Source organism: Phyllopteryx taeniolatus, chromosome 10 (genome assembly GCF_024500385.1).
Source record: "Phyllopteryx taeniolatus isolate TA_2022b chromosome 10, UOR_Ptae_1.2, whole genome shotgun sequence".
In the NCBI taxonomy this organism is placed as follows: Eukaryota; Metazoa; Chordata; class Actinopteri; order Syngnathiformes; family Syngnathidae; genus Phyllopteryx; species Phyllopteryx taeniolatus.
In genome coordinates this window covers 19,441,383-19,464,525 of record NC_084511.1, presented here as the reverse complement: position 1 = coordinate 19,464,525, position 23,143 = coordinate 19,441,383, and the positions used below count along the sequence as shown (strand labels likewise).

General features: G+C 39.3%; 1 protein-coding gene across 9 annotated transcripts in view; it reads right to left on the bottom strand.

Annotated features, from left to right (window-relative positions):
• The window catches only part of si:ch211-26b3.4 (connector enhancer of kinase suppressor of ras 2), a 77,829-nt gene that overhangs the window by 26,954 nt on the left and 27,732 nt on the right, over positions 1 to 23,143 (bottom strand). For 7 of the 9 annotated variants that reach the window (XM_061788352.1, XM_061788348.1, XM_061788353.1 and 4 more), the window contains exons 3-9: positions 21,683 to 21,885; positions 20,294 to 20,381; positions 18,553 to 18,594; positions 11,040 to 11,159; positions 8,402 to 8,461; positions 8,225 to 8,293; positions 4,085 to 4,231 (exon numbers count right to left, since the gene is read on the bottom strand). In XM_061788352.1, the coding sequence (XP_061644336.1) occupies positions 4,085 to 4,231; positions 8,225 to 8,293; positions 8,402 to 8,461; positions 11,040 to 11,159; positions 18,553 to 18,594; positions 20,294 to 20,381; positions 21,683 to 21,885 (729 nt within the window). Of the gene's footprint in view, positions 1 to 4,084; positions 4,232 to 8,224; positions 8,294 to 8,401; positions 8,462 to 10,108; positions 10,165 to 11,039; positions 11,160 to 13,159; positions 13,376 to 18,552; positions 18,595 to 20,293; positions 20,382 to 21,682; positions 21,886 to 23,143 lie in introns of those variants that run through there. The other 2 variants (XM_061788357.1, XM_061788356.1) reach the window with 2 other exon arrangements.

The window sequence follows — 23,143 nt, the reverse complement described above, 5'->3', positions numbered from 1 at the left end:
CCTCTATAATTTACGATGGCGTATTAAGGTCATCTAGTTTGAGGAAAAAAGAATTGGAGACATGATTTGAAGTCATCATGAGTCATCGTGATGAGATATAAAGTTGTCACGATGAAATTTAAAGTCATCAGGTCAAGATGGGATTTAAAGTCAACAATTGACATGAGGATCCCGATTAACATAGAATTAACATATAGCGTCAACAAATGACGACAGGCGGTCCCGTTGGACTTGGTTGCTACTCCAGGATAGGCTCTTGCCAATTGTTGATTATTATATGTCATCATGACGACGGAATTTCATCGTGATGACTTTATATGTCATCCCAGTGACATTAAATTACATACTGTCGACTTTAAATCGCGTCTCTGATTTTTTTCTCTCTCTTACTTGGTGACCCTGATACGCTGTCGTAATAATTGTATTCAATTACCAACAAGAAATATTTGGTGGCAATCCCTAAATGTGGGCTTTTAGAAGTTTGTGAGAAACATCATATGATTTCCTGCCAACATCAAATATGTCCCAGAATCTAATTCTGAACGTATTTCAAGGAGTCATGTGTAAATATTGTCGATACATGTCAAATTTACTCAGCACATGGCGGAAAAACTGAGCCATAAAATTTAAAAATCAAGAAAAATCGAATGGCTAATCTTCATGTTTATTTTATTCCAAGGCCATAGCAGCAAAAACTGACTATCATACTGTACCCTTTTAGATAGAAATGTAAAATTTTGGGCTTGCTTCAACTGAAAAAGTCTTGTGATTCTCAACTGACGCATTCTTATAAATAAAAAAAATACTTAAATGAGTAAACTGATTTTGCAGACCAATCTCAATTTTTAGATAGAAATTCTCCATAAATAGTTCAAGTAACACAGTCTTCTCAGTTTTGCCTCAATTTGGGGCAGTCAGGTTTCCATTTCAAAATAGTAATGCAGGTGAAAACCATTGATTTGGGGCACCATGACATGCTAACAAACAACAAAATGGAGAACAAGGATTTCTAGGATTTACACTGCCCCCATCCGAAAAGTATTGGAACACTCCAATTGCTGTAGACTTGGATTGGATATATAATTTAGAAGATAGCTGTATTTGTTCCAAAATCCTTTACCAAATATTTAAGTTGAGCAAAAGTACTGGAACAAATGGACTTAAAATAGATTAACTTGAATAAGACATAATATTTACTTTCCAATTACATAGGTGCAACAAGCATCAATCACCAAATGTTTGAATTGTTCTTTTCTGATGATTTTCAAGGCTTTCACCGCCACCTTTTTCAGTTCTTTTTTGTTTTGGAGGTTGCTCCCATCAGTCTCTTGTTTTGCACATAAAATGCACGGGCTATAGGGTTTAAGTCCAGAGAATGACTTGGACAGTCTAAAACCAGTGACATTTATCCCTGATGAACTGACTTGTTTTTTTTGGGCATTATGTGTTGGGGTCATTGTCTTGCAGTGTGATGAAGGATCTCCCAACTGGTTAGGTTGCATATTTCTGTCGACTTCTGAGTTGCTTTTTCTGCTGCCGTTATGTTAGATCATCAATAAAGATTTGTGAGCTTGTCCCAGAAGAAGCCATACAAGCACATGTTATAACATTACCTCATAGGTGAGCTTGTATGCATGAGCAGATCTTCTCGCAGCTTTCAGCCTTGCCGTCGCTTCCATCCTGGCCTTCCTAATCTTCTTGCTAATGAGTGTGTACATTGTCTGGAGTTCTATCTCGCTCTACTTTTATTGGGTGGTGTCTTTCGACGTTTGTTGTATAAATGTGCTGTTCACAGGCAAATTCAAAACCTGAAACTGAGTGATACAATGCAATTTATTATTCGAATAGTAAATGTAATAGGACACACCTCTGCAATAAAACACACCTGTCAGTCCATGTTCCAATACTTTCGATCACATGAAAAATGGGTGGGTTTAAACTAAAGGTGCAATCTTCTAAGTTGTGTATCTGATCCAGATATAAATACAGTACCTGGAATGTTCATCTTTTGATGTCAAACCCGATAAACTGCTCAGTGTTCCAATACCTTTGGAGTGCACTTTTCTCCATGTTGTTATTGGCCACATAGAGAGGCACATTTTATTCAAGAGGAGAGTGAGGCAAGAAAAGCACCTACTGTATCAAAGTGCAGACTGTGGGGTATAATACTGCAGCGTCCAGAGCTAAGTCATAGCGACAGGGTAACCAAGCATTACACTGTGTGTATATGTTGTATGTGTGACCAGCTAATAGTACATTGTAATGCTTTGTAGTACCTGCTTTTGACAAATGAAAACCGTAAATAGCGAGTCAAGCTGGGTAAAGTGCAGAGGAATACGCATTTATTAACATGGATGTGAACTTTCCATTTTCCTCCATTCTACTATTCTGCCAAAATAGAGCAATGAATCATTAAATAGCTGTCAGGGATTTAAGGCGGTGCAGCTATAATTATGCCCAGTCGCACAAAGATGGACCAAAAAAATTCAACCAAGATGTTAAAGAAGCCATAACTCTTTACCTATTCAGCCTTCTTATTAACAATACATAACTCACAAACATGTGACCAAAAATAGCAGGCATTTACAACCAGTAATTATTTATACACCTACACATATTACAGATTTATGAAAAAGGGGTCTTGGAAAATGACTGGCACACATGTGAGCGATGTGACAAATACGTACATTGGCAAAAAATAAATAAAAAAACATTGCTTTTTGGAAAATTAAAATGGATGATAATGCTTTTCTTTCTCTCTAGGCCATTATACAGAACACAGGCACAGGCAAAAGCACAAAAAAGAGGGAGACAGACACAGAGGAATGGAAACGACAGCCATGAAGGGATTTGGGCCTTGAGTCACATGATCATTCAGGGACAAATTGTTTCTTTTTTTTGATTTAGCCATAATCCATCCAAATATTTGCCACATTTGGGATGAATTTCAAAGCTGCAGGATTCATCCTACAAACCCAGACTTACTGTACAGTATGTGTTTGATTTGAAGCATGTATGTAAAGTTTGTACCCAAAGACAAAAGTTCTGATGAGACAAAACAGTGCTCTGGACTGATACACACGTGAATGATACACATTGTTTTTCTCATCCATATGGACAAGCATGCATTTTACTATGCTAAGAAATATGTGAAGACACAGTAGGATATTCTGGAGTCAGTGAATTATCTCCAGAAACTGCTGAGATCTTGTTGATAATTAAGAGCTCAAGTCTTTTTAAGGGCAAACAAATTTAACATACTGCTTAATTTCTCTCACAGATATTTCTGTGTTCTGGTATGTTCTGCTTATGGTGTTTTGGTATCCCAGCAGTCTGTCAGGTAGAACATTTGGTGCTCTTTAAACGCTTGATTTTATCCAAAAATAAATACACGATACAAACTAAAGAGTGATGACCTAATAATACAGCAACAAAGAGAAAAGAATAGTGTGCCAGCCTCACCACCGAGGCAAACAGTTGCAGTATAATCCTATTGAATCTATGCTCTCAGACATTATTTAGTTAGTGTGAGAAAAGCATAAATACTGTACAAACAACAGTTGCTGAAAAAGAACCAAGGACAGAGACGCTGAAGGACAGAACAGATATGAATAAAAGGAACAAAGAAAAAAAGCCAAAGAACAGACCATCTCCATTTTAGCATGTAGACTACTGTTGAGGAATCAATTCAAGCAGAATACAACCGTCACTTTAAGGAGCTCAACAGAAGCATTGCAATGTCAAACAAAGGACAGAGGAAGTTCTATCCATCCATTTATCCAATCACCTCTCTATCGATTCATTTTCATTTTTATCATGTTCAGGGTCACAGTTAAGGTGGAGCATTTCCCAGCTGACTGAATACTGACACCCTGTAATGGTCCCCAGTCAATCACAGGGTACAAAAGAGACACACAATTCACACACCTACAGTCACTAAGCAGGAATCGATCCCATGCTGGCTGCACCAAAATTAGCAGTGGGAACCACTACACAACCAGACACCTGGTCAGAATATGAAGTGTAAAAGTAAGGGAGCAGAATGAGTCAAAGCAAGTGCAACAATGGTGTTGCTGGTATGTACCTGCAAGCCCAGTGGTTTCCAGCGCACATTCCTCAGCAGAGCCGGAGTGGAACTCAGGGTGTTCTGTGGCCTTTTCTTCAGCGTTAGGATGACTCCGCATGGGTCTTCTCTTAAAGCGTTCACTAGGTTCTTCAATTGCCAGCCCACCTGGAGAGCACACAACATACAATGGGTGAAATTAATTTTCCAATAATTACCTTTGAAAGCAACAACCTGAGACAAAGGGTAGCGTATTGAAGCGTATTTCAATTTTAAAAAATTGCTGGACAACGCAACAAAATGTAGGAATAAAATATGATCAAGAGAGGATGCACTAAAAGAAGTACTAGTACTTTTCCATTATACCTAAAAGAATTGAAAATTTAAATGAAAACAGTGTAACATTCTTTTGGAAAGACTTTCTACAATATGTAGGTGGGTGGAGTGTGTCTGTGTGTTTTTTTTTTCTTCATTCATCCAGAACATAATGAATGTTCAGTTTTGATTGACAGTGTCAGAGAATATGATATCAATATATTTATTATAGGGTTTTAGTTTGCTGTGATGTATAACTACACTGTGCTATACTGAGAACTGCTAAGGGGGTATTAGTATAGCTAAATGAAGAGCAAACAAAATATCACAAAAACAAGCTTGATTGTTTAGATATGCCTAACATTGTGCCTGTTTAAGTTATTGGTGCTGTGCTACTGCAGGCGTCCATTTGTTGTGTGGCTTTTTGTGATGGTGTGGGGTGATTGTCTCTTTTTGATGGTCAAGTTGGACACCACTGGTACAAGCTATAATTATAATATGATTGAAGCTGAAATAGTTCTTGATTTATATTTTGGCTTTTTGCCACTGTTCTCAGGTAAGGAAAGAATGGCTTACTTAGAATGGATGTAGGGAGACTAAGATGGTACAAGAGTGCTGACTTTGCTATTTCTTCATGGCTCTGTAGAGCTCATACAACACTTGTGAGACCAATGACTGAGCACCGGTCACTGCAACTGGCAGTATCCACAGAGGCCTCCACACATATGCCAAAAAATGCTATGACTTTATTTCACTCATTATCACGACCAATCTCTGTTATTCTTTTGCAAAGCTCACATTCTTCAGCCCATAACAAGAGAAGGAGTTCATCCAGCATTCTTTGATAATAAAAGCATAAAGTCTTTCAATTAACTTCCTGTCCACTTTTGATCGGACCTTTTCAGGCCTTTTGAACATGGAACCTTTTTGCTGTGAGGTGACAACCACTAGATGACATGCACTTTGAATTTCAAAATATAGAATTCCTCATAGATTTGGTCAATTTATGCTTGAATTAATTCTAAATGAGCTTTCCAATGGAGGTTGCTATTGGTGTGCCTCGGACAACCACCAATATGATGTGACAGTATTATTATTACTGTCAGTACTGTGTTATTTTTGTTTTACAGTTTTTCCACTGACAGGGAGAGGAATTAAGCATTAAAAAATACAGATGATACTTTTTTTTTTTTTAAATCTTCATAATCTAAGACTTGTTGACATACAGTAGGCATTTCTTTCTTGAAATTCCTTTCTGTTTACAATTGTTTTTTTTTTATCCAAAATACACGTTATATGTGGACACTGGACAGCATGTATACACACAGCAACCACACAGACACAAAGCACACAAACCATGTTAACCAGGCCAGTTAGAAAGTGTTCACTTTGCAAATGTGCACAGAAACAATAGAAACAAAGAGAGAACTACCAAAATAACAGCATCACATAAACTGCTCCTGCAGTGTTTTTTTTTCAAATCCCATGAGTCTTCATTATTTTCCCAAATGCTATTACCAACTCGTAATTATGTTGCCTCTTCAAACAATGAGTTTGGTATCTGAGAAAGCCCCTAAATCTCACCTCATAAACAAAACTACCCGTCTTGTTTTGAAGCTGGTTTCACACAACAAATGTCCTAAATGTAAGGGAAATTCTATACGTAACAGTTCTTTCATGAAACGAAATAAGTTCATCATTGAAATTCAACGTATTACACATAAGGAGCATTGTGACTAAGTCATCAGTTGCAATGTTTTCCTAATTCCTCTTTCTTCCTCTCATATAGGAATGAAAAAGGACATACTTCCCATAGCTGTCACCTCACTTTTATCCCAGATATTTCTTTTTCCCCCTCCTTCCCCCAAGTTGCTTGTTACCTCCACCTCCCTCTACATCTCCCAGCTTTGCCTCACACCAGTATGCTCAGTTTGCCTCATCATGCCCTTCCCCACACCTGTGCCTCCCTCTGCTTATCTCCTCCCCCCGGGGTGAGGGATCAGAGAGATGAGGGGCTCACAGAGGGAGTAACGATCAGTTGGAACTAAGCGCCTGGCAGGGAGCGGTCTGCACCATAACCCGGAGGAGAGTGAGGTGGGCCATAGTACGTAGCTCCCTCACAAGTCAAAGGAAGCCCCAGAAGCTTAAAGTAGAACCAACCAGACCAAACAAATGTTTTGTAAATTTGACACACCACAGAAAGACGCTTGTTAACAAGCTAGACAATGAATGAATTAATTTTAAAAAATAATAATAAATATAAAAAATAAATAAAGTATGTGAAATCAAACTTAAAAAAAGTCAAGAATTTAGACATTTTTTCCTCTTGCAGATGCTGTGGGCGTGTCGCCGAATGCTCTGAAAACTCTGCCTACACAGAACTTTCACCTGTCAATCAAATAAGTGCCTTCTTTTTAACGGCTCCGAAGCAGGGAGAGGAGAATTTCCAGCGACCGAGATCGCACACGCTCTCACGGGCTGCAGTGAAGCAGCCTCTAAGCCGGCATAATGTCCATAAACCACGCCTCCAGGACAATTTTCCCTGCTTTTAAATTCAGCGGGACAACGCGCTTCTGTGGCTACTGAAGGGTGCGCCATAAGCGGCCACAAATGCGCACCAGTCCCCCTGGATGAATTTCTTTCCTCCTCCTCGTTGCCCCGCAATGTGCGGCCCAGCAACTGTATGGCAAACAGCCCTAACGCCGTTGTGAAGAATCTCTGGCAGCTTCTCTAACAGCTGTCGGGCTGCCAATGGGGCGCGGAGCAGCAAATCCCGTCCGCTTCGCCGCTGCCTCGCAACGCGCTTGGTGCCAGACGCCAAGACACTGTAGCCCAAATAACACAAAACACATTACACTTCAGGGAAGGTGTAGTTTTTCAAGTCGTGGGCATAGTTTGCTGGCCAGTTACACGCTATTCTGGTAGTAATAGGTTCAGGTTAAAATGAATGAAGAAGTGGCAATGCTGCCGAATGGCCACTGCATAGAATAAGCGCGCTTGGTGCTTATACGGTGGGAGAGGACCTCATGCTAGAAAGTATATGCCCCAACCCGTTGACATCACAGGGCTAGTTTTTAGCCCCGCCCAAAAAAAATCCGGCCAAAAGAGATGAAGAAAAAAAGTCTTAAGCTACTGTATATTTCTAAAATTCTATACTATATTGTTCTCATTCTTTACATGTTTTCAGTACTTACCTTAAAACATATTTAATTTATTGAGAAACAAAACACGAGAATGAGTTTAGTTCAACTTTAAAGGAAAACATCACCGAAGAGCATGAGAGCAAGATGGCACGACACAGAGAAAGACCTTGAATTAAAAAGATCCCTCCCCTCTAGAAATACCAATTCAATCGTTGAACGAATCTTTTTGGAACAGAGCTGACAACATGGTGCATTGAATCACAGACTCTCACAAGGCACCGTTCCATATAAAATGGATGCCCATTTTTGTACCTCCATCTAATTGACGAGAAACTTTTTCAATTTTGAAAGAGGAACTTTAGAAAGCCTTGATTTCTCATGATTTGAAAGGGGAATGCATGTTCCCCTTTCAAATCATGACAAATCAAGGCTTACTCATACACTGGAAAGACATCCCAGAGAGCCGAATGACAATCAAACTGCTCTGAATAATGGTCTTCGAGAATGTATCCAACAATCTTCTCCAATTGCGAAACTAACTAGCCCACATACTGTAGCAATACTGGAGGACATAAAGCATCATGGTGACGGTCTTTCTGAATGGAAAACAAAAGCTTATGTTCAGTATGAATTGAAGCAGGAAAAGTTCTTCATTTCCTTTGTCTTTTGGGTTTTATGGATGTGGATTCATTCTTCTGCTTACCACTGTCTGATGGTTGACTTGGATGACTTCATCACCCGCATGAATCTTTTTGCACTGATCTGCTGGAGACTACAAAGGAAGAAATTGAGAGCAAGAAAATCCAATTCAGGACATACTGTCACAATAGATGAAATAACAATATGGTATTGATGTGTTTTGAGTGTCTATCAAACTTACATTCTCTGTGGTCCCAGTAATAACATGGAGTCCATCATATGTTGATTTGATGTACATCCCCTGAAAGACAAGCAAGACAGAGTAATAGTCAATGTAATACAGAGTACAGTATATTCATGTGTGCAGGTACTCCATTTGCTTTTGTGCTTTGTTCTAAATGGTTTCACTGCCTGCTCCATGTTTGTAGTTATGAAAACATTGTCCTAACATTGCATGGACTTTGTCCCATCCGGGTTTAATTTGCATTCGTTAGACTCCTCCAATCACCTATTTTGGGTTCTCCTTTAAGTTGTTACCCATTTATCTAAGACTGGCTTCAGATTTGAAAGAAAACCAGTCAAATCTCAAAGTTTGACCCATTCCCAAAGCCTTCACTGCCCAGACTATAAATATCTGTCCAGCAAGCCTTCAAAGTTATGAATTATTGCCATTACAAATTATTTTTTCCCTGAGCTGATAGTGAAACAGCTGTCTTTGCTGTTTTGTCCTTCCAAAACTTCTTCCAAAATTTGATTTGATGAAATTTGTTTGATATAGCTGAGGTCATACTGTCCATGTATTCTACAGCTCTCGAACCAGGACTGCAGTAGTTTCAATTGCTTCCTTCAGTGCTAATCAGTGCTTCCTTGGGACTATAGTACATGCTGCCAACTGCAATCAGCTTTTTGCGGGGATCCAACAAAAACGACATTTGACTCTGTTTGTATTTCTCATTGAACACTTTATGTTGTGACTCGCAAGATTTGACTGCTTTTGAATTACATGAGTTATTACAGTATCACGGACAGTGGAAGCAGCTGAGTTGTTGTTGGACGTTGTGTCTAGTCTGACAAACGTTTTTTTGTTTTGTTTTTTTCTTCATCACTGACATTTCATTTTAATAACACCTAATAAAAAAATCTAGCTGTTAAACTGCCATGTTCTGTGGCTAGACATCCTTCGTCATTATCTACATTTTCTACAATTTGCCATTTGGTCTTGTACAGGTATTTTATAATGGGTACAAAAAAAGAGTCAATGATAGAATCAGGAACCACAAATGCATAGCTGTAGATGGCCTCAACGTATCCCACCATCCATACTCTAATCCTTTAAGATACCCTGTATATACCATATGAGTTCTTCAACAAAACAATTATGTCTAAATAATAAGTTCAGTAACAAAACTGTTATCAGACATTTGGAAGACAATGAGTGGACTAATGACCTAACCGTGAAAAGGACACTTCTCATCACTTTTACCCTAGTTTCGTTCAAGTCTTTGTATGTGTGTGTTGTCTGTACCACCCCAATTCCAATGAAGTTGGGACGTTGTGCTAAACAAATAAAAACAGAATACAATGTTTTGCAAATCATGTTCAACCTATATTTAATTGAATACACTACAAACACCAGATATATAATGTTCAAACTGACAAACTATTGTTTTTAGCAAATAATCATTAACCTCATTTGCATTCTTATTTATGAGGGATGGACTTCAATCCTTAAATTGTATATGTCGGTACTGAGTGTATGGTACAAATTTGGTGTACAGAATTTGAAACAGCAAAATGCTAAATGGTAAACTAAAGCTTAACAACATTAGTGCGCTAGCGATTACCATTTCAAGGCAAAAAAAACAAAACGCTAACTACCAGTCAGCTCACCCATACACTCATGTTAAATGTACATTACACATCTATGAGTGTCTTAAAAATCACTTACAGAAGCTCCTTTGTTGTTTTTGGCAAAGTTTATCACTGGCCCAACACTGCATCAATCTGCAATAAATGTGAAACATGGGTTCCAGCGGCGAAACATGGCTCCGGGCGGAACTTTTTTTCTTTTGTTCCTGACGGAGCTTTGAGGCAAAAATTTTGTGTCGACGCTAATTTTGAAGTCAACTTAGCAGTGTAATTAAAGTTTTTTTTCCCCCAGCCCTAATTTCTACGCATTTATTAGTGAATGAGGCCCATTGACTATACAAAAACAGTCATACCTGTGAAAATTAAATTTATTATTTTTTTTAAAACTACACTTAAATCTTTGTGTCCTTCATACAATTTGAAGCTTACCAGGGTGGGTAGGAGGTCGACATGGGGTTTAATTATTTATGTTTATTGTTGTCTGTATGTATCTTTTTCTGCTAAAATATATGGAAAAGACAAAAAAACAAAATAGCTCCAATCTCAAATATTGTTAAAAATGTGCAAAATTTTTAACATGCTCAAACATACACCTACTGTATGTGAAAATGAAGGAAAATATGTAGTTGGTACTTTGTAGCATCCACTTTACAAGGAAGATTTTAGAGTTGTACATGTTAGAGTTGTGTCCAATTATCCAAATGAACACGTGAGATCCAATGTCAATGAAGATGGCCCTAAGAAAGGGCCTGGTGGCTCTCCCTTCTAGTTCATCCCAAATGTGTTTGGTGGGTCTGAAGCCAGGTTTCTGTGCAAGTTATTCAACCAAAATCAAAAGGGCACTTCCAAAATTGTTCCCACCAGGTTGAAAGAGTACAAAACGTCTTGCCAAGATCAAGAAAATAAAATTCTGAGGGAAATAAAGGGTCTAGTCAATCTACTATTTGATTATTTCTTACATGGTGGACTGGTACCAATTAATGTATGTGCGTGTGTGTGTGTTTCTTTACCAGGCCTTCACTGGGCATGATGCTTGTCAGGTGGACCACTTCCAGATGCGCTGACTGAGAGACCAGAGAGTCTGATGAAAGAGAAATGATGTGGTCGCATATCCCCGCTAAGGTCTTACACTGGAGGTAGTGAGAGATGGGGGAATGACAGAGGGATGAAGTTATATTGATTCCTTTATGTCTATGAGGGAAACAATAGTAACCTCTCTGGAAGATGTGAAAGTAAAATCACTTCATGAGATAGTTCCACATCTCCACTTTCACCAATCGAAACACAAGCTGCTTTTAGTCTGTCCACAGGCATGCTGCAAGATTCTGTCATACACTGAACAATTCATTTGTACCAACCAATAGGTACCCTATTTCTTATACGCATTCTAATTTATACGGAATTACATTATTTCCAATGTTTTACATTAAAAATAATAATAATAATAAAATTGGGCTACTATATGTTCTCGAACACTGCAACTGGGTGTCCACCCCCCCACCCCCACCCCAAAAAAAATCTCACTCTTTGACTGGCCATTACTCATTTATTAAATTTTGATTGAGGTGCTTTTTGACATAGATACTGTCTCATGAGGTAAAAGTATAGAAAATATCATCACGTTTAAGATAATGTAATAGTATAAAAGAAAACAGTCTAGACAAAAGATAAGTCAAAGAGTGAATAAAATGTTTTCTCTTTTGTCGACTATTTGTGTGCTAGGTCACGCATTGCTAGTTCAATCAGCAGCAGCATCTCTGCCTCTTGGCTGACTGACTGCAATGGGTTTACACAGGCGATTATCCTGCCTTATAAGCTTAGTAACAAACATGCACACATACAAACACACGTCAGAATCCAATTGACATAAAACTCCAAAAATCTCCCGATAATATTGATATTCACATTAAATCAGTGGTTCTTAACCTGGGTTTGATCGAACCCCAGGGAGTCCATGAGTCAGTCTCAGGGGTTGAATGGAGGTCAAGACATGCACGCATAAACGCACACACATACACACACACACACACACACACAGAGTGTCCATTCCAATCACCCGATAGTATGATTTGTGATGTCACGCTCCTCTTGACCGTCATTGGCTGCATACTGTCTGTGACAAAAATTTTGCTACGTTACGATCCTTTTTGCAGATGGTAGACATAAAAACAAAGAAAAGGAAGTGTTTGCGACAATGATAAAATAGTGGCATTTGCCAAGGTGAAGCCGCACATTTGTGAACTTTTCTCTGTCAGGCAACAGTAAAAGGTAAAGTCAGTGGCAATAAATATTCATGAGGTATCTTTTTGTTTTGTTGTGTCCATTTTTTTTTAAATCTTTTTTTAACACGGTGATTTTGTGTGCAACTGATGCGTGGTTCGTTTTGTACTTTGTATATATTGTATTTATATATATTTCATATGTATTTGTATATTTATTTTGTATAAAATACATACCTACGTTTTGAATTTTGGGGGAAAAGAAAACATTTTATTTTCCAATTACGAAGGGTTCGGTAAATGCACGTGTGAAACTGTGGGATTCAGTACTGTACCTCAAACAAGATCAGGAACCAATGCATTAAGTGGTGTGGCATGATGCCTTACAGTGCACACACCGATAACCCTGACATAAAATAATCTTCTGATCTCAATCTTAATGAGCAATTACAGGATTATAGTTCTGGAACGAAGAGAGCAGGTCTCAGACACACACACACACACACACACACACGCACACAGACACACACACTGGCATTCAAGCATTCGTAAACATCAATAGCTGAGAGTCTGATTCATTCAGTGTGATAGAAAAGGTGGAGACTATTTTTTGTCGTGGTTTGGCTGTCTCAGATTGACTCATGTCTATCCTTTTTTTGCGAAAATATGTGTAAAATATTCTGAATGTTTTCTCTACCACATGAGATACAAATGACAGTGCAACCCAGAAAGGGAATTTTGAGTTTCAGTTTAGAAATGAAATAAAAGTGTAAAAAATGATTTTATCCTCGTAGAGCCATTAATAGCCTTAGGTTCAGCAAGTACACGGTTCTACTTGTTCTCCTCTCTGATCATCGGACTAACACTTCTGACCTGGAATTAACACGGAAGATACAAAAAAGGCAAGTCACCACAGTAGAGTTGCTACTTCTCTTCCACTGGCACGCCCAGACTTGATCTGACACGCCTCTGGACAATCAGGACGCAGATTATGGAGAAATTCACTTATGTGGTTGGCTGGCGTGAGATTTAAGAGCAGTCAAACAGAAAGCCAGACATAATACGCTGCCAAATAGATTAGATTCTGCCTTTGTGCTTCCGTGCCCCTCCCTCACTCTCCCCCCCACCCCCCACTTCACCCATCCTTGCATCTAACATACACAGCCACCACCACTATCTGTGTATACCTGTATACATGACTATTTACTTTGCCGCAAGAACTAACTGAAAACATTTATTTAGAGAGGTAGAGGAGAGAAACAGAAAGGGCAAGAGGTAAAAAGTGAGAGTCCAGTGCAGAAATCAAGAGGCAGGGAAAAAAAACACAACTAGGACAGCCTTACATAATAGTGCTCATCCTTATGCATGAATGCACATAAAAACACATACACTTTATACACACTTCACGCTCCATCAGGCACACAGACTCGTGCACTACGCTCTCCCTCATACACACAAACACACATATACACAATAGTCCTGTCCATCTGATTGCTTCGAGCTGTAGTCTAGAGCACCGCAAAGTAGCAGGGAGTTTTGCATTATTGAGCAGCGGCTGACAAACGTACAAGTCCCACTAGACTAGGGCTGACCAGAGCATAACATTGAACCGAATGCAGGAAGCTCACTGTCGCATACAGTATCACAGTCTGCATTTACCTCCATGTGTAGATCATGCACTTTCCAATGAAAATTTTATTATTTGTTTTGACAATAGAACCTCAAATTGTGTTGCCCAGTGGTTGAGCAATTTGAAAAATAACCAAAGTTTTCCAAAACAAAAACAACAAGAATATACTCTGGAAGTAATATCATACAGTATACCCAGTCTCAAATTCAAAGCAGTAAGACTACAGCATGTCCCAGTGGAGTGTGCAGTGTTATTGAGTATGCAACATTGACCTAGGAGTCGGTACCCGCAGGAAAAGTGAGCAAAAGGAGCAGCAAGTTAAGATGTACAAGCTGAAAAGACAATGAAGTCAGGACTCTGGAGTTCATGTTAGCTACAAAAACGAGTTACTAGTTAGCAAGCCATTAGCTGGCTAGCAGATCAACATATTATTGTCACTTTTTTTTTTTAATTAAAAGATGTTGCATTATTTTTGTTTACATTACATTAGTCAACTTTTTACATTTTGTGTGATAGTTTCCATTTCCATTCATTTTCAACACCGCTTATCCTGGTTAGGGTCGCGGGACGCTGGAGCCTATCCCAGCTGACTTCGGGCGAAAGGCGGACTACACCCTGAACTGGTCGCCAGTCAGTCGCAGGGCACATATAGACACGGACAACCAGTCACACTCACATTCACACCGTCACTGAGTGGGAACTGAACCCACGCTGCCTGCACCAAAGTCAGGCGAGTGTACCACTACACCATCAGTGACTTGTGTGATAGTTAATTGTTAAAATATGGCAAGCGTGCAGCAACCTTTATTGGGCCCTCCTCATTCATCGAGAGTTGAAAGCTTTAGTGCAGTTTTTAATATGTTCTTACTCATTTGTAAGACCACAAAATGAACGAGGTCATGTAATAGTAGCCTACATGCTAACGCTGTCCTTCACGCAGACAGCGCGGGTTTGATTCCTGATTAGTGCCTCAATACCATGCCACGGAAAGTCCCAAGGCCGGATAAAAAATAGGTGGATTGGAAGGGCATGCAGAGTAAAGACTATGCCAAACAAACATGTGAGTTACTCTCAGTGGTGAAACCCTGATGGGACAAGCCCAAAGTCACAACAACAACTGAGAATGTTAAAATGTTACTAAAACATTGCCTGTAAATTTATACTGGTTTTATGACGGTGACAGTTTGACCCTGGAATGTTTGAATTCAATATATTTTTATGGTAAAATAGTTTTTTAATATGATGTTTATGGTTCCACTGCTCTTGAATGTTTGACAACTAGGATTTTTAAGAAGTTCAGCTCCGGTTCTTCTGGGAAGATTTTCCAACACAAACATCCATCCATCCATCCATCCATCCATTTTCTGAGTCGCTTCTCCTCACTAGGGTCGCGGGCGTGCTGGAGCCTATCCCAGCTGTCATCGGGCAGGAGGCGGGGTACACCCTGAACTGGTTGCCAGCCAATCGCAGGGCACATGGAAACAAACAACCATTCGCACTCACAGTCATGCCTACGGGCAATTTAGAGTCTCCAATTAATGCATGTTTTTGGGATGTGGGAGGAAACCGGAGTGCCCGGAGAAAACCCACGCAGGCACGGGGAGAACATGCAAACTCCACACAGGCGGGGCCGGGGATTGAACCCGGGTGCTCAGAACTGTGAGGCTGACGCTCTAATCAGTCGTCCACCGTGCCGCCAACACAAACATTTACTGTTTTATTGTTTAGATTATGTTTTGAACTCTTCATGGAAACATTGTGTTTGGGAGTCTAAGTCAATGTGGTTTTATATGTTGAAAAGTACATTATCAGTAGAGTTGAGCGCTCTGTGTTTAGGGAGTATTTATTAGAGCAGTGTCAGTATCAGTATTCGACAATATTTATTAGTAGAAACGCTCCCACTCGCAAAATCACTGTCAGTTTCATAACATGTGCATACCAGCCAATTTTCTTCACACCACCGTACGTACTGTATGTCAGTGAATCAGAATTCATTCTGAACGACAGGCTCGTGCCCGCAAGCTGCAATCTGCATAAACCGTGCCCCTATTTCCCTACAGGACGTCCGTTTGATGCATCTCAGCCAATGTTTATTGTCACAAGCGATATGAGGCCCCAAATGTTTAATAACTAATCTTTGTCCTATTTTCAAAAAGTTGGTGTCATCAAAAAGCTTGCTCAACACAGAAACTGACATCATACAATAATCATGTTAATCTTTTTTTATTAAAAGCACTAGTTCCAATTGCCTTTCTATCAGCTCCAAGAAATCTGACTCTTACGGTTACGTAAACATTTAAACAGTAAAGACAGATATTGTTGAAGCTGACAGCTAGAACAGAAAGAGACAGCAATGACAGATTGAAAAAGATAAACATTGGCGAGAAATAATGGATGTATCTTCTTCTCTGCCACTATTCAAGTTTCAAGACAGAGATAACAACTGCAAGAGTTTTTTAATTTGTTTTTATTATTTTATGAAGCAGCCAAAGTCTTGCATGAATTATTTTTTCTTTAGATTGATCCACCCCAAATTTGTTCATAAATATGATAAATGGAACTGCACATTAGCATTTTTATCCTATATATTGGTGTCCCGTGTATGTTTGTTTCTTTATGGGTTCATGTCATGTGAACAACTTCGTGGGCTTCTGTCACTTCACATCCGCTTTATTTCATTTCTAGTAAAAGGGATCAGCAAGCAAGCAGTGTCTAAAAAGACCTCCTCCTCTTTCTTCTTTCATGCTGTGTCCCAATTTCACACATATACCTCCCACACATAACCGAGAGTCATATGTTGCCTTTAGTCTGACACCCGTGTGTGTGTGTGTGTGTGCGCGCGTGTGTGTGTATATCCACATGTGGGCATGTGCACGTGTGTGCCTGCATACGTGTATGTGTGTGCATGCGCGTGTGCGTGATTAATAAGTCAGTAAATGACATGGTTCCACAACCAAAAATTATGAGGAGGGAATATGTTGAAGCACGTCAGAATCAACATCTAAAACTGAGTCTTTTGTTTGGTAGTGCTTGTAGAAAAATTGTATATGATACAACAGCATATCCATCAAATACTGACAATATAATTCAACAATAAAATTTCTGGGGATTAGTCTATCCCTAATTGGCACATACATATTTCTGTGATCTCAGCTGGTTTGTCTGTGTAGATTGTCAGTCATCCAGGTCATGGTAATCCTTCCGCAAAGGTTGAATCAGGGCAACTGGACTGTTCTTGTTTGTTGAAAACGTTTCACCATTAATCCAAAAGGCTTCTTCTTTTCTGAATTTTAGGTGTGGTGTCTCCCTAGTTATGGCTCAGTGGGTGTGTCCCCTGTTGGTGGTCAACAATAGGGTGTTTAACAAGAAGGTGTTGTTGTTTTTGCCTGGACTGGTTAGTGAAACCTGGATGCCAGTCAGTTGTTTACTCATCTTGTGTCAAAACAGCTCATTAGAGTTACGCTTCCCGTCGAATGAGGCAATTGTTGGGGGGGGGGGGGGAGATGTCAGGCCATTGTTATAGGCAGACAATAGGTGATGCCTCAAACCACCATCTATGTTTAGAGACATTTTTCTCTAGTTTGACATAAATGGCTTCTTTTTCACCTCATTCAAGCCAGCAGTCCTCTCTATCCAGAAATTGGACGTTGTTGTCGTCAAAGGAATGTCCCTTCTTCTTGAGATGCAAATGAACCACTGCTTCCGGATCCGAAGTAGCTGCCCGCCTGTGTTGCGCCATGCGCCTGTGCAGCGGCTGCTTAGTCTCTCCAATGTAGACGTCATTACACTCCTCAATGTATTGCGGTGTATAAACAACATTGCTGAGTTTGCTTCTCTGTTTTTTGTCCGTGGAGTCAACCAATTTTTGCCTTCATTCAACCTTTTCAGTTTTTATTTAGTTTCCTCTATCGGAGTTTAAAGTATCAGTCTCCTAATCAACTCTCAGCCCATATCAGACACTTGCTGATATCTAACACACAATCACACAAGCAGAAAAAGTCCCAGAGCTCTATCGGATTTTAAAGTGTACAAGTTGTAGCCCCAAAAAACACTCACACCTACAGACATTTCTCCTCACTCATCAATTTGCATTCTGTACAGTACATCACTCACATTAGGTACAGTATATCTTCACACTGTAGCAATATCCAATATCAGAAATATATAAATATATTTGCCCTTAGAAAGACACAAAGTTTTGTTGAGTCGAGAATTATTAATTGAGCAATATAATTCGTATTAAGTCACTCATAGTGTAGTGGTACACTGCTGACTTTCATACAGCCAGCTTGATTTCCTCTCAGTGACCAAAGGTGTGAATGTGAGTGTGAATGGGTCACTGTTCTTCTGAGTGCCCTGCAATCAACTGGCAAAAAAATCAGTGTGTTTGCCTTTTGCCCACAGTCAGCTGGTAAATCAACTGACTGCGAAAAGAAAATGGATCGATTTATTTTTGGGGTTGTAGTACACAGAGGTGTAGAACTGCACTCCATACCCCATAGAAGTGTTTCTATTAATATGGCTAACTACTTGAAGTAATGCTGTGGTTTGTGAGTTTGTACATTTGTGGCATTAACTAGCTCATTATGCTTGGTGTATTTTTTTGTTTAGAGGGCTCAAACCTTTAATTGTCACCAGACCTCCATAAATATGATTTTTGGAGAAGAAACTTACCACATGAAGAATCTTATTCTCTGTCTCATATACAGTGCAATCCTGTGAAAAGGGGGAAAAAACAATGTCATCTGCTGCACTGAAGCTATTATTCTGTCCTAAATATAACGAAGGAAAACAATGGAGAAATGAGAGGCCCAATTGGAAGGGAGACAGATACTATTACAGTGGAAATCAGCAGTCAGCATTTTCGTTTGTAAACTTCAATATTATGCATATTACTCAATAATAGGCAGGGAGCAGTCTACTTAGCTTTTAGAAAATTATCAACACTATTGTGTGAACATGACAGATTGTTATTTAACAATTGCTGATTGTTAATCTATTTCTTGGAAAGCAGCCAGCTATGCCTACCAGATGCACACGGTAGCAGCGAATACATCTGCTTGATCCATTAGTACAGGCTGTTTTACCCCTACTGTGTGTCTTACTGCACCCTGGCAGCCATGAATCCATTTGGGCCATTGTGGACCAGTGGGGTCACGTATGCTCTGACTCTACTCTGGCTCTTGTAAGAGTGGAGGGGTGTTATCTGCAGGGCTCCAGGACTAACGGTTGGCACTGAATCTAAACTGCTTCTTAAAGTAAATACAGTACATGGAAAAGGTCCAACAGAGCAGCTCCAGTCTCCATCCACACAATATGATTGCTCCACTAACAATCACTCTCAAAAAAGGGGCAACTGTAAATGTAGGCAAGCAGGTATGATGGAAGAAGAGGGAGGACAGGAAACGAAAGAATGAGAAACGAGTTGTTCATTCTCCATAAGAGCATATAAGTGAAGCTGAGGATTGGAGTTGACAGTGAGTCAATGAACATGCTGGGAGCAGCTGTGATAGAGCCCACTTTGTCCCATCGGCTGCAAACAGCCCTTGGCATGTTGGTAGTGGGCAGATGTTCCACTATTGTCAGATTTACAATAATGGAAACTACTGTAGATCTGAGCTAGATGGACCGATGTTTAATTTGTGTGGACATTTATAGATGGAGTTGAAACAAACTGAGTGGAACCTACAAACTAAATGAACATTTTGGCGTTTAAACACTTTTTTTTTTTGGTTTAAAAGTCACACAAAAGCATAGATCTCATACAGACATTAGGTGTGATGTCAACACATCTCAGGTGACTCTGTTTGTGCAATCAAGTTTGCATCTGTTTTGCAAGTGCAGACCTTGAGTACAGTGGTTCCCAAACATTTTACTCTCAGAATCACCTCAAAAAATACTTAGCCCACCAAGTTTCATCATCATGACCAACATTCAAATACAGTAGCGTAGACAGCTTAAGTGTTACTTAAAAACAAGGCCGAGGCTTTATTTCTACAAAGTATAGCCAATATTATTATGCCCAGTGCAATCTGAACATTAAGACCGCGCTTAAATATACGAAAATAATAAACTACACTTAATGATTCAATGAAAATGTATTGCACATAAGTTAAATACAAATCGTATGTAAAAAAAGATATGTATTTCTAAAAGATGTAACAGAACTGTACTGTACTTAAAACTTAAATACACTTAAACTGTATTTAACAAATGTATTGAAGTGGATTAAAAATAATTAAGGTACTGTAACATAATGCAAAGCTTGAACATTGAATTCAGTAATTATTTGAGTACGACTAGAGGGAGCCCACACAATTAGCACTGCATGTGCAGTTAATAATAATTTGACTCGAGTTTGTGTGTGTGTGTGTGTGTGTTTAGAGGAGGGGGGGGAGTGTTGTTGGGGGATCACCTGCTGTACAATGGTAGTTAATTCTAGGCAGAGTTGCACAATATTGTTCTTCAGTAATGAATACTCTGTCACACTGGCAAATGGAGACCTGAAATAAAGGACAACAGCAGTGTGATTTTAAATGCTGTGACTGAACAGCCAGTAGGAAAAGTTAAACATATTTTTTCTTCTCCTCAGTGCTCAGTAGCAAACAATAAGCACATACAAAAATATTTGTTTTAGAATCATAACCCTGGATGTCATGGCTAAAGCTCAGTATTTCATCATCTTCTGGGCTCTATATTTGTAGACTGCACAATGTGCCCACGTGTATATCACCTCCTTTGTTCAAATTTGCTACATGTTATACTTTTTCATAAATCTATACAAATGGTCAATTCCCACGTGTGTGTGCGTGTGTGTTATTTTTGCAAATGATTAAATCTTTGAAAATGGCTTTGTCTCTTTGATGATGCTACGTTATTGGCTCAACAAACATGCTGTTTTTTGGGTTTCCTGAAAAGAGTTGGTTTTAGAGATACGAGGATTCCGACGCCATTGAATGTATATATGGGACATTTTCATATAATTTAATCAATAACAGTACCCCACTCCATTTGATTTTGAAAATCCATTACTTTTACTGAAATGGGTATTTGAAATATTGACAGCTGTTGTCATTCATCCATCCATCCATCAATTTTCCATTTTCCATTCCATTTTCTTATCCCCACTAGGGTCGCGGGCGGGCTGGAGCCTATCCCAGCTAACTTCGGGCGAGAGGCACATAGAAACAAACAACCATTCACACTCACATTCACACCTACGGACAATTTAGAGTCTTCAATTAACCTACCATGTATGTTTTTGGGATGTGGGAGGAAACCGGAGTACCCAAAGAAAACCCACGCAGCCACAGGGAGAACATGCAAACTCCACACAGTCAAGGCCAGATTTGAAACCTGGTCCTCAGAAATGTGAGGCAGATGTGCTAACCAGTCTTCCACCGTGCCGCCTCATTCAAAAGGTAATAATTGTTTCTAAGGAAAAAAATGGTCTAAAGTAATATTTTTCAAACTTTATATGCCAGTGTCTTTTCCATTATATGTCCTTAGATAGATAGAAGGATAGATGGATAGACACATATTGATTCAAACCCAGGACCTCTTGACTTAGACATGCCAAGCACTATGTCACTTTGCTGTGTTCTTTCTCATGTAGCTAAATAAATTCTGATTCAACTGTTGTATTCATCACTAGATTGTGGAAGTGTTGTTGCTTACTGTATGTGTGTACACTACATACATTTATGTGACTTATTTAGTCAAATTTCATTGTTTCATCACTGGGCAAAAATATTAACTTCAAATAAAATCACTGTCTGAATTAAATTGTGTGTGTACTTAATACCTGTCAAGCCAGGCGAGTAGGTTTTTTGCTGCACCAATCAAATCCACCACTGAGGTGAGGAAATCATTGGGTAGCCTCCGGGAAGCTCTTCCATCATAGTGTCCTCCTCTCCTTCTGCCCAGGATGAAGTTCTGGAGGTTCTTGGCTGAAGCATTGAGCTTGTGTGACAGAGTCCGGAGGTTTTCTGTCTCGAGGCCATAGTTCTGGAGGAAAAACAAAATTCACTTTTTAATTGCAATGTACAGAAAACGAGGCTGATACTTAATATCAGTGTGTAACTGACCCTAAGGCCCGCTGCACAGCGAGCGATACAGACGAATGCGACTGAACTGCCACGCATCGTGCAGGGTTCAGCAACTAGTTTTCATGAGTGGCCAAACGTCAGTCACAACCAAAATCTACTTTGTCAGGTATAAGCAAGATCCAGTCGCAGATCATTGCCAAACCTTACCAATAAAATACAGTATATACCAACAGTACATGTATTCTGTTTTACAATAATACTGAACTTTAATTATAATTTCAGTTGTACCTGTGGTGTTGTACCATTAGTGTGGTGAGTTTGTCGTGTAAATGCATGAATACAGTCAGTTAATGGAACCAAAAGCCTGTGAAGTATCCGCACGCTCTCCTTTTATTTCTTGCCCGTTTCCTGCATGTCTGTGTTATTATATTATAGATACAACAGCAAGGGCAAATTCACTTCTTCCTTGACAATCATGCTGTGTTGTTTGTGGTTCAATAAAAAAATAAATAATAATAATAGAGCACAGTATATGTGATGCCTCAAAACGTTTCCCAATAAGAACACACACAGTTTTTCCATTGCAGTGAGTTTGTATATGTGTGGGAGTAAATCGCCTAATGTGTGGTGGGAGGTTTTTCGCGATTGTTCATTTCAGTTGCTTGGCTCGCATTGGCTGCATTGCTCAATGTGCAGTGGGCCTAAAATCATATATTTTTGTCCTGGTATCGCCATCTGTATGAATTCAACTGTAATAAAGAAGTGGGTCAAAATTGTGCACTGCCCTTTTCCAGCTAAATTGAAATCTTTCAAGGATGGAAAATAGTGGTGAAATGGAAGTGTGAAAATGTTTTAAGAATGGGACATGGGGAGAAGATACAAACTGCATACAGGGTTTTTCCAACAGTGATTTAACCCAAGATGTTGTGACTGTGAGGCAGACATACTAACCACTAAAAAATGCTGCCCAATAACTACAATAATCAAACATCACAAGAAAACAATACCTCTCTTTGTGCCAATCTAAATTGAGAATTATGTTTATTATGTGTTGTACTGTAGCTTGAACAATTCAACCTTATATTGCATCTTTTATGAATGACCTCCTCTCTAGACCACAGGGTTACATTGCCCATGACTACACAGTCCTCTGACCCTTGTAAATAAACACAGACTCACTGAGCCAAATTGTGCACAGCCAACCAAGGAACCTCTGG